This window comes from Mchenga conophoros, linkage group LG5 (genome assembly GCF_057382185.1).
Source record: "Mchenga conophoros isolate Kocher_MC1m ecotype Shallow Benthic linkage group LG5, M_conophoros_male_GT1.1, whole genome shotgun sequence".
NCBI lineage: Eukaryota > Metazoa > Chordata > Actinopteri > Cichliformes > Cichlidae > Mchenga > Mchenga conophoros.
Window position 1 is genome coordinate 24530662 of NC_140530.1, and position 11230 is coordinate 24541891.

Here is an 11230-nt window from a genome sequence, read left to right on the forward strand (position 1 = left end):
TTCTTTGTATCTTCTCTACACATTAATCGTACAAGCCAGTTTCCATAGACAAAATCTGGACTCATTGCTAAACATATTGTTCCTCCATATGTTTAAGTTGCCGTGCACATGTTGCCTGGCCCCACAGTGAAGGACTGTGGAAAACCTCCTGCAGGTTATTTGTCAGCTGAACATCCATAATATGAATTTTGCTCCATCATATACCAAAGATACAATAAACTCATTGTCATGCTCAAGAAACTAGATTAAGATGAGCTGAGCTTTGTGACATGGCAAATCATCCCGTAGGATGCAGCCAGCAGAAGATGGGTACACTCTGGTTATAAAGGCAGCAACACTACGGCAACACTATGGCTGTGGCATTTAAACTATGCTCAGTTGGTATTTGGCTCAAAGTGTGCCAAGAACATAATCCCCGCACATCGCATAACCACCAGCTTGACCTGTAGATACAAGACAGAATAATTCCTTTCATGTTGTTTACACCGAATTCTGACCGTACCATCTGAACAATACAGAAGGAATCAAGCCTCATCAGACCAGGTAACGATTTTCCAATCTTCTTTTTGTGAACCCCTGTGAACTGTAGCCTCTGTTCTTAACTGAGAAGAGTAGCATCTGGTGTAATCTTCAGCTGCTATAGTCCAAAAATGGATGTGTTGTTCTTTCAGAGTTGCTCTTAATTTGGTTGTAAATTTGTCAACCCTATAAATGGTTGTGTGGAAAATCCCAGCAGATCAGAAGTTTCTGAAATACCCAGATCAACCCGTCAGGCTCCGAAAACTATTTCAGGTTCAAAGTCAGTTAAATGACCTTTCTCACACATTCTGGTGCTTGATTTGAACTTCACCAGGTTTTCTTGACCATGTCTATGTATCAAAATTGAGTTGCTGCCGTTTAATTGGCTGATTAGATATTTGCATCATCAAGCTATTTAACAGGTATACCTAATACACAGGTATACCTATTGTACAGCCATAGTGAGCACCACAGAGGAGTGGAATCTAGGAAAGAAGCTGTCATAAACACAAAGAGGCTGTCACATGAAATTTGTCACCTGTCATTTGTGAGAGTGTGACATTATTTCAGGAGTGTTTGAGACGTTCTTGCATGTGTTCGAAAACAAGCTCCTCCAACACATGCTTTTAAAGGAAAGTCTCTTAGATGAAAGATTTATATTAGAGGTGACAACAAGCATTAAATGTTGTCTGCTTTGGATAAATCCAACAGCTTCACTGTAGATAAGCTTAGAAGTACAGCTTTATCCAGTTCAATTGTACAATAAAATAAAATATAATAGCAAGTAATCTGGTAAATTTACAGCAGTTAAAAAAAAGTTGAACTAAGCAAATTTCTTTTCAGTTTAGCGTGTTCGTGAAGTGATCTATATTTACTAGTGGTCTTTCACTTCCTGACTACACAGTCACACTCTCTGTCATGCTGACGTCAGCCACCGATATAAAAACCTGTAAGCGCACACAGAGCACTGGACACAATGATTCACTTGAACCTCTCCATGGCACTTATAGCATTATTTGTGGCCTTTTGGACTATAGGATGCGTTAAAAGCTGCGGTGATCAACAGACTCAGATGAGTGGACGGTGTTGTAACAAGTGTCCCCCAGGTAAAAAAAAACAAACTTTTTTAAAAATCAGATGAGTGTCTTTCAATCTAATGTTTTGATTAGTTTGATCTAATTATTACAGTAGTGATCTGTTTGATGTAATGATCAGATTATGTGTTTAAGCTGAACTTTTTCGTTCAAGAATACTGAAAAATACTGAAAGTCGCTGATTTTAACTTTTTCCTGGTTTTAAAGGCACTTATGTAGAAGAGTTTTGCTCTGACAGACAACAAACTGCCTGCAAAGCCTGTCCAGACGGACATTTCTCACAACTTCCCAACCTCTTTGACAGATGTGAAAAATGTCAGACATGTCAGCGTAAGTTGAGAGAAGCTGAGAAGGCATTTACCAGAACTAGCAAAAGATGCAATATTGTGTTGAATTCAGTGGTTTCAATTCTTGTCTGTCTACAGATTATGCTGTGAAATGTACATCAACCACAAATGCAACCTGTAGTTGTGCCGCTGGTTTCCTGTGCTCCAACAGCATCTGTTCGACTTGTGTGAAAGACAAATGCGTCACAGGAGAGAAACCAAAAAGGACAGGTAAGAATGGACATTTTGAGTTTTTACAGCTACGAGTAAAATATATATCCTGCCACAAACACTGGTTTGACTATTGCATCTGTGTAATTGTGGATATTTAGACTAATCCCTTAAAAGTCAAGACATGTTTATTATTACATGATTAAAAAAGATCCATGTGAAAGAATTTTTTTTAATTTGTAATTTTATTCCACATCTGCTGTTCAACCTGAGCCTACTGATCAGGTGAAGGAGGAGCTGTTCATAATGTCAAGAGTGTTTAGCAAAGAGTGAATGCTCAGTTCCCTTTTGTCTTAAGCTGCAGTCCTTACTATATGTCATCAGATATATACTCATAAAACCTCATCACTAGACTCATGACTGACATCACGGCAGAAACTGACGATAAATCACAGGATCTCCAAAGCTGACAAAATCTGTCACCCTATAACCACAAATGTCCCCCCCAAAGTATATTTCATGTTTACTGAAATAGTATTTCTTTCTTTTGTTCCAGTCGTCTCCTCGAATGCAAGGGTGATAGAATATTCGTATCAGTGTGAAGCCATATGTGGCGAAAAACAATATTTCGATGTGCAAACGAATGACTGCAAACCACTGACACAGTAAGATCGATTTAAACAGCTTCTGCCGCAGTGATAAGTAAAAGAAGTTGTGAACATGCCAGTGATGTAAAAGCTTTGTGCTAAACAGGTGCAGCGTGCTGGGGTTTCCTGAAAGGTTTCCAGGGAACAGGACACACGACTCAATTTGTGACAGACCCGGTATGTACACATATTCACACATTTTATTGACACAGGCTGTAATTTGTTGATTGCTCAGCATGTAACACTTGTGATACACGACAACAGAACATAGTGACAATATGCTGCAATCAAGAAACTTAACTATGATTTGACTTTTCACCAGGGCCCAAAGACAGTGGAGACTTCATTCATGTGATCCTTGGCATTAGTGTCATTTTGCTGTCTCTCAGCCTCTTTCTGTTCATGTCCTACACATGTATAAAGTACCTAAGGATTCACACAGCAAGTAAGTTCATGGAAAATCATATCAGTATGTCAAAGTGGAATCACTGGCATGGGCAGATTTCCTTCCGAAAACCACATGTGGCATTTAAACAATCAAAATAAGTATTCATTAACAGAAGAAATTGATGTGACTCAACCTAAATATCACTGCTACTGCTCTTTTTAAAAAATACCATCATAAGGGGAACTTCCCAGAATTATTTTCATATATTTTTGTGACGTATCAACAGTAGAAAAAAAAGATTCAAATGCAGATCATCAGATAAAAGGACTCATCTAAATTCCCACGGTGGCAGTTGGCTATAGAACTTTAATGCACTACAACTACTATAGTAGTCAATTACTGGACACTATAATATTTGCCTGCAAAGTCTGTCCAGAGGGACACTTCTCACAAGTTCACAACATCTTTGACAGGAGTGAAAATGCAACTGTAGTGAACATCATGCTATAGTGATATTATGATCATCACTGTACTATATATATGCCAGTTTACTGAAAAAATATTGATTTACATTGGAATATAATCTGATAGCCTATAAGAGCAGAATCAGGATGTACTCAGTTAAATTGTGCACATGTGACACTCCTTTTCTTCTTCTTCTTTTTAGAAATCCTCTAAGGCAGATTTAGTCAAACACATAAATACAAAAATTCTGTAGCACAAATTAACAGTTGCATTAATGTAGTTTATAAAGTGGGAAGTTTTTATAAATATATCTGTTAGCTGTGCCCACTTCTTGGATAAGCAAGAGGAAAAATGGATGGATGGATGGATGGATAGATGAGTTGTGTCTTACATTAAAGACATTCAAACCCTTGTGTGCATGGTGTCCACTACAGGGCAAAAAACCCCTAAATTAAGCTGGACATGTTTTAAGTCTGGTTTGGGAATATTAAAATAACCAAACCTCTCATTAAGTTAATAATAATTAAAGGTTAGTCTTAAAAGTCACATAACTTTTTTGAAAAAAAGTTGAGCATATTGTGATAAAACCTTTAATACAGTTACAAAGCTGATGGATAGTCAAACTCTAGCCATGATGTCCTTCTGTCAAAAACGTCAAAGTCTGCTTATCTTGCTCCCATTTCTCACTATGAAAAGTGATTAAGGTTATGCCACTTATTTGTTTAAAACAAATTGCACTATAGAACATCTGTAAGGCAATGGATGGAGCTCAGTGTATTATACTTTAGTTACATGGAAAGTCACTAATGAACAATTGTTTTTACGTGCAGCAACACCTTCTCCTTTGGATCGACTCCTCTCTGATGTTTCTATTTCACAGGAGTGAAATGTTTACAATAAATCTGCCTTTGTTCGCCTAAAATTTTGCATTTTGGTGATCAAATCAGAAAACTCCTGTGACTTGGAAAATGAAAAATGAAGTGGAAGTGAAGTGGAAAATGGGGGTGGCAGCAATGAAATGTGTGATGTTTATTATCGAATGCGTAGGTGTGCAGCGAGGAAATAATGTCATATTTCAACTAAATCATTGATGGTAATAATTCTCTCCCTGCTTTAGACCACAAACCCATGCTGGCTGTTCCTACTAACATCAGTGACTTTCACCTACCAAAGGAAGAGAGCGGGCTTCAGTTTGTCCAGGATGGATCCAAGGACAGTGACATTTGTGATCTAGAAAGCATTATTTTAAGATGATATTATAACTCTGTTCAATTACAGCCAGTATGCTAAAAATTATCTTGCTTGACGTCAGTGCACAGGATCTAGAAGGGAAAGTGAAAAACATTTGTAGAACAGACTTGATGATTCCTTTTGATCTTTAGCATGACTTAAGCAGAAACACATATGTATGGATTCATATTTAAAACCTCACTTTGATGTGGTAATGAGTTTATCTCAAGTCTATACTTGAAATAGATGATTTCTTGCTGAATATTCAGGGGTATTACAGTTTGGTCTGTAACACATGTGTTCGTCCCTGAGGTGGGCCTTGCAGTTTGTGCCCTTCTGGCATGAGTTACAGATGAGCTACACAAGTTTTTTATGCTTATTATACTGCAAATAAACACACTGTTGGGAATGTTTTAGGTAGGTAGAGTTAAAGAAATTCTACAAACGAAAACAAATCTGGTTGGTTTATTTTGTTTCTGTAGTATAGCAAAACAGATAAATTGTAATCAGAATAAATTAAATGGTTTTAGTCATTTTTCCTTTGTTGATCTATTATATGATTAATGAAAAATCTGCACACATTTTGTCGTTACAAGAACTGCTTTTTAAAACATTGTTAAAGTTTGTCAAAAGCTGTCTTTAACAGTCAAGCTCCAACTGGATATCTATTAATTGCAACAGCACATGTTTGTTTCTTTTATGAATATATATTTCTTTTGTAACTGCATAATGACTGTTTTATAAATATTAATTATTTTTTATATATTTTTTCTGTTATCATGCTGCAATACTAGAGTTGTGAATTGTGTTTCTAGTTTTTAAGATAATTTATTTAATATATGTTATCATAGTTCTTCATTTTCATATTGCATATATATATATATATATATATATATATATATATATATATATATATATATATATATATATATATATATATATATATATATATATATATATATATATATATATATATATATATAAAAGTGACATTATTCAATGTCTCACCTTCAGTGGCAGTGGTTGTTGTAGTGTTGCTGTGACGTGCAGGCCGGGATATGCTATAATAAACGTGTGACTGTTGTTTTTTTGTTCATAAAAAGTTCTTATTGACAAAAAGAACGCAAACAGTGGGCGTTACACAAAGGGTGCACTTCTTCTGCGTCCCTGCGGAGGCGCTGATGAGCACGTTTTGGCTGATCGGTCATATGACAGCTGCTTTTGTCCCTCTTCGCTTCCCCACTGGAAAAACGGCACATCTGACAGGGAGGGAGACGAAACAGGTACCACCATCAGGGGAGCGCTGACCACCGACCTCAAGATGCTTGCACTAATAAACCGGCTTTTGGACTGGATCAAGTCTCTGTTTTGGAAGGAGGAGATGGAGTTGACGCTGGTCGGCCTGCAGTACTCGGGGAAAACAACATTTGTAAACGTGATCGCTGTAAGTCTCCAGCTGCTACTAGCCGCCTTGCTAGGATACGGCTAACAGCCTTAACTCGCATAATTGCATAGAGGTTACTAAGCTAGAAGTGGGCTAAACACTGTCCGGTTCTCTGGGGTGTGCTTTGCTCTGTTGGTGGAGCCAGCATCCATAACACACACCGCAGTCAAGAGGAGTTGCTGTTTTATATTTAGCTGTTTAGTTTTGCAACTTACCGGCTACTAGGATGCAGTGTTATGGTCTAAACTCCAAAGCTCAAAAGCAGTATTTGACATAGTTTTACACGAAGGAGTTAAAAGCTGTCTGGAGTGCTTTAGTTACCTGGAAGTTAACGTAATAACACGCTGACAGTAACTGTTGACAGCGGTGCAGCCAAACTGGAACGATCACTTATGTGTCATTGTAGTACAGGTCCCCTGTACCAGTGTTATACAGGTGTCCTGTCAAAGGAGATCATCTGCCAAAAAATAATTGCGAGTGTTTAAACTAATGTAAATGAATTGGGCAGTGAAAAATGTACCACAATAACTTTTTTATTTCATATATTTATTTCATCTATAACATAACATATTCTACAGGTAATTTCTTCTTCTTCTTCTTCTTCTTCCTTTTAAATAAATAACCCCTTTGAAAATGATCCCGACTCCAACCTTTTTACCAATATAAGCAAATATGTTGCACATAAAAACATAAACACACAAATCACTTTTTGGCACGACTGGTTTCCAAAATCATGAGGACAACTAACAGAGTCTGGGTGGGTTATCTTCTTTATTTTTTATATTTATTTTCTTGTATTTATAAAAGTCAGCTTCTCAGTTTCTGTAGCATTAATGCTTAAATGTGAGATTATAAAGCAGTGTCAGATTTCCATGACACATCTAAAAAAAGGACTAGATTAACACTGCACTTAAGTCAAGCACACGTAAACAAAAGGAGAAGACATTTTTGCACTTATGTAAAAAAGACACAAAAACACAACAGCAGATTGTAGCTTCTTGGTAGGGGTGTTGGTTTCTCATGTAACTTTGCAGTTATTTCTCAAAGACTGGTGGGGCAATCCAGGTTGCCTTATTATTGCTAAAATGGGTTTCTTTCTTTTTTTCCCCTAACCTTTGGTTGTTTTAGTTTCACATATGGGGCCCTAGTGAGGGTGGCAACAGATGGCAGGCATGCCTTTTACTCCATCAGCTGTCAGATAACCAATCAGATTAAATGTATCTGGTGTAGGCAAGGTCTGATTGGTGCAGCCTTTCGTCTTAAAACGAAATAGCTTCAGATCAGTCAGGATTCATTCTGTACTTTTGTCTAATGTGCATCTTGTGTGTGTTTATGTAACAGTTGCTATCAAAAGTATGGATGAGTAATCAATTTTCAAAGAGATATGTTGCCGGGATGTTAGAGGAAGCTCTTTAAAAACATTTGTGCACTTGAGATGTTTATCTACGCTGCCAGAGTTAAAAACAAGTATGCACTTCCTCTGCTAAACCTTGGCATTCTGGTTTCTGGCTGGTGTATTTTTATGTTTTTAATCAGTTTTACTAGGTGATAGTCAGTGTATTGATGATGTATAACCTCTGCTTTCAAAAAAATTCTCAATCATTTATTTGCTACGGCCACTAATTCAACATTGGTATTCTACTATTATGTGAGCTCAGTTTTATACATTGTATATTTATGTGTTGGTCCTTTTTGTTACGCAAACACTCAGGCTACTGGAAGTTGTGAAAATTTTTTTTTTTTTTTTAAAGAATATATTTATTAAATTAGGTTAAAGTGAAAGTAATTCTTTCTAAAGACTCCGACTTGCACAGTTGAAACACTTAAAAGAAACACTGAATTGTGCTGAGGTTATATGCGTGCTGAAAAAAACAGATTTTTATCAGGCATTTACTGCGAAGAAGACGACATCTCTATAGAAATTTTCTTTGGTGCCCACACTTATCTGGTGATATCAAGGTTTTTGGGGTTGGAACGTACTCTTCCCCTTCCTTTACGCTGAGTAAATGAAAAAAATACCCTACCAGACACTAACAATAGAGTTCATGAGTAGTTATGCAGGGGTGGTTCCGCCTTTCTCAGTCATAAGACCGTTCACTCATTTCCACTTAGCTTTGTCAGGTGACTCTGGCGAGTCATGTGCTGTGAAATGTTCGTGCACCCGGCAGTGCAGGTTCACGAAGCATGGAGAAGGATATCTGCAGCTTGTGAACTTAAAAGGGAAATTCCACTGATTTTTCATACACAAACACATTTTCTTTCCACTGCAGTTTACACAAAGCATTAACAAAAGGCCAATCACAAAAAACCTAAACGTTTTATTTTATTGTCATTTCAATAAAATGATTCACTCTGTTTATTTTTTTCCTTTTATGATACTCAAATTAGAGTCAACTTTGAATGTTTTACTTTTTATAGTCCCTTCCTCCTTTGCAATAAAGACTCAGTGAAAACACTTTTATGATTGGATTATTCCTCATGAATGAATCAAAAACAAACGTTAAACATTAAAGCTGTGGTTTTACCTTAGGATGCCGTTATGTCAGTCACGCTTTCATAAGCTACCATAAGTTATAAATTGCTTGTTAAAGGTCACTTGAAGTTTAAATGTAAAAACTTATAAACGTTTCTTAGAACTGCCACTTAATTTGTAATCCGCAGCGTGTATTTCCATGCAGCATGTTGCTATGCATTTCTTATAAGCACACAGCTTAATGTATATGACTCCTGTTTTTTTAAGGAAGTTAATCAGTGCAGCACACATGCAGTATATATGTGAGTGACCAGTTGCGCTGTTATACTTGGTTATATAGTGCAGATGTTGTAAAATGTGCATTTGAAATTACTGTTTTTTTTTTTTCTTTTAATAAATGATAAACTTGTCTTTCCTTTCAGTCTGGGCATTTCAGTGAAGATATGATTCCTACAGTCGGGTTCAACATGAGGAAGGTCACTAAAGGAAATGTCACGATCAAGGTTCAGTTTTAATCTAACTGGTAAAACAAAACCCATCCCCAGAGTGGTTTTAGGAAAAGTTATCTAAAGGTTTGGTCTTAATTCTGTAGATCTGGGATATAGGAGGGCAGCCGAGGTTCAGGAGCATGTGGGAGCGTTACTGTCGGGGAGTTAATGCAATCGTGTGAGTATCCCCGACTGCCTTTCATACCTTTTGTTTCATAAAACAAACACTATTGTTGTTAAATGATGACTAATTTTGATTTTGATCTTGTCAAGGTACATGGTTGACGCTGCAGATCGAGAAAAGGTGGAGGCATCGAGAAATGAGCTTCATAATTTATTAGACAAACCTCAGTTGCAAGGAATTCCCGTAAGTGTTCCACTTAAACCAATTTAGATATTTGTGTGATTTCAGAAGCAGTAACAGAGATCTGTGTGTGACTTCTCTGGATTACTCCACTGGAGTTTCAGAGTTCAAATTTAACCTGCCCTTTTTTAGGTTTTGGTACTGGGTAACAAAAGGGATCTCCCCACTGCACTAGACGAGAAGCAGCTCATTGAGAAAATGTAAGTGGAAAAATCTTGAAGGCATTTCAACTTTTCATCAGTGCATTGTAGGTTCTTAATATCAGACGTGTTCGCAGTTTTTCATCTCGTTTTGTTTTTTAAAGAACCGTTAGGATGCTTTTCTCATGTATATCTCTTGGTAAAGGGGAACTGTCTTTATTTATATCCAGCTGTAATCTTACTGGTTTCCTCTCCTGTCAAGTTGTCAAAAATGTGCTGAGACTCTTACTAGTACTACTTTAACGCTGTCATTTTCAAACTGTGGTGTGGACGCCCCCTGGGTTTCTTTTAGGGCCATTGCAGGGCTTGTATGGCTGACTGGTGAAAGGGGAATAAATCTGCTCTATGTACCTTTACTTTAAATTAAATTGTCTTAAAATGTAGGGATTGGTTATATATAAATAACTATTCTTTACCTTTCTAGGAATCTGTCAGCTATACAGGACAGGGAGATATGCTGTTACTCTATTTCCTGCAAAGAGAAAGACAACATTGGTAAGTTGTGGCATTATTTCTTACAATCGTTTGATTTCTTTGTTGCAGTACTAAATCTGACCCTGCATATTTCTATTTATGCATTTATTTGCAGATATCACACTTCAGTGGCTCATCCAGCACTCAAAGTCACGCAGGAGCTGAAAAAACCCAAGTTGTTTTCCAGCTGTTATTGCCCTGTTACCGTCATGTCACACCCTCATCACTCTGCAATGATGTACAGTCGTATCCTCACCTGCACTTCACCGTGCTGCACTGTTTTGCTTGTGTGACTTTTTTTTTTTTTGCATTTTACCTTTTTTTTTATATTCTTAAACAAATCCCAACAATGCACTACAACAATTCTGGTACCGAACTTTAAGAAAGAAATTGGCATTATACATCTTGTAAAGCTGTACTTTAATTAGGAGTGAGAAACTATTTTTAAGCTACCTTTTTGTGTCTTCAGGCATTACACAGTTGATGCTGCCAGGTAGCTTGTTACCCTTGTTGGTGTAACATCACCTTCTTCTAGGAGGGTTTATTCAGTTCAACAGATCTCACAGTATGATGAGGTTCTTCAGACAGTCAGGTATGATGCTTAGAAACGGCTGATGTGAACACGCAGGTTTTCCTCTTTCTGCCTAGCTCGGCTCTGTGATCATCTTGACTGTCAGCCTTCCCTTGATCAGGTTTTCTCCTTTCAAAGATGTGCCAGTTGTTTTAGAAAATGCGCATTTAAGCAAGTCAGTTGAAGCAGATCTGTAAAAAATATCAAGCTAGTATGATTTTTACTGAAATGGGATGTGTGTGTATGAATATATGATTCTATTTAAAGTTCTGAATGTACTAAAAGCAACACTGTATGGGGTTGTGTGGTTCATATTGGCCTCTATTTGTAATTACCCTCAGTGGAACAATGTCCTTTTGTGCTGCCTCAAAGCTGA

The 11230-nt window shown here is 37.1% G+C and overlaps 2 protein-coding genes across 2 annotated transcripts; both read left to right on the forward strand.

Annotated features, from left to right (window-relative positions):
- The first annotated feature begins 1327 nt into the window (after window positions 1-1327).
- LOC146574632 (tumor necrosis factor receptor superfamily member 3-like) lies at window positions 1328-5618 on the forward strand. Its single transcript, XM_085275589.1, has 7 exons — window positions 1328-1625; window positions 1821-1943; window positions 2039-2170; window positions 2667-2775; window positions 2864-2934; window positions 3080-3202; window positions 4728-5618. Exons 1-7 carry the CDS (start codon window positions 1496-1498, stop codon window positions 4862-4864), a joined length of 825 nt encoding a protein of 274 aa, XP_085131715.1. The 5' UTR covers window positions 1328-1495; the 3' UTR covers window positions 4865-5618.
- Window positions 5619-6035: 417 nt separating this feature from the next.
- arl8ba (ADP-ribosylation factor-like 8Ba) lies at window positions 6036-11145 on the forward strand. Its single transcript, XM_085274458.1, has 7 exons — window positions 6036-6284; window positions 9180-9260; window positions 9350-9423; window positions 9519-9612; window positions 9742-9809; window positions 10234-10304; window positions 10399-11145. The coding sequence occupies exons 1-7, from the start codon at window positions 6162-6164 to the stop codon at window positions 10446-10448; spliced, it is 561 nt and encodes a 186-aa protein (XP_085130584.1). The 5' UTR covers window positions 6036-6161; the 3' UTR covers window positions 10449-11145.
- Window positions 11146-11230: the final 85 nt, after the last annotated feature.

Bases quoted from the DNA above. Each gene is read 5' to 3' on its own strand.
- LOC146574632 (XM_085275589.1), top strand. From the start codon at position 1,496: ATGATTCACTTGAACCTCTCCATGGCACTTATAGCATTATTTGTGGCC. The intron at 2,171-2,666 runs GTAAGAATGGAC...CTTTTGTTCCAG, and splicing joins AGAGAAACCAAAAAGGACAG to TCGTCTCCTCGAATGCAAGG. The intron at 3,203-4,727 runs GTAAGTTCATGG...TCCCTGCTTTAG, and splicing joins CCTAAGGATTCACACAGCAA to ACCACAAACCCATGCTGGCT.
- arl8ba (XM_085274458.1), top strand. From the start codon at position 6,162: ATGCTTGCACTAATAAACCGGCTTTTGGACTGGATCAAGTCTCTGTTT. The intron at 9,261-9,349 runs GTTCAGTTTTAA...TTAATTCTGTAG, and splicing joins AAGGAAATGTCACGATCAAG to ATCTGGGATATAGGAGGGCA. The intron at 9,613-9,741 runs GTAAGTGTTCCA...GCCCTTTTTTAG, and splicing joins CTCAGTTGCAAGGAATTCCC to GTTTTGGTACTGGGTAACAA.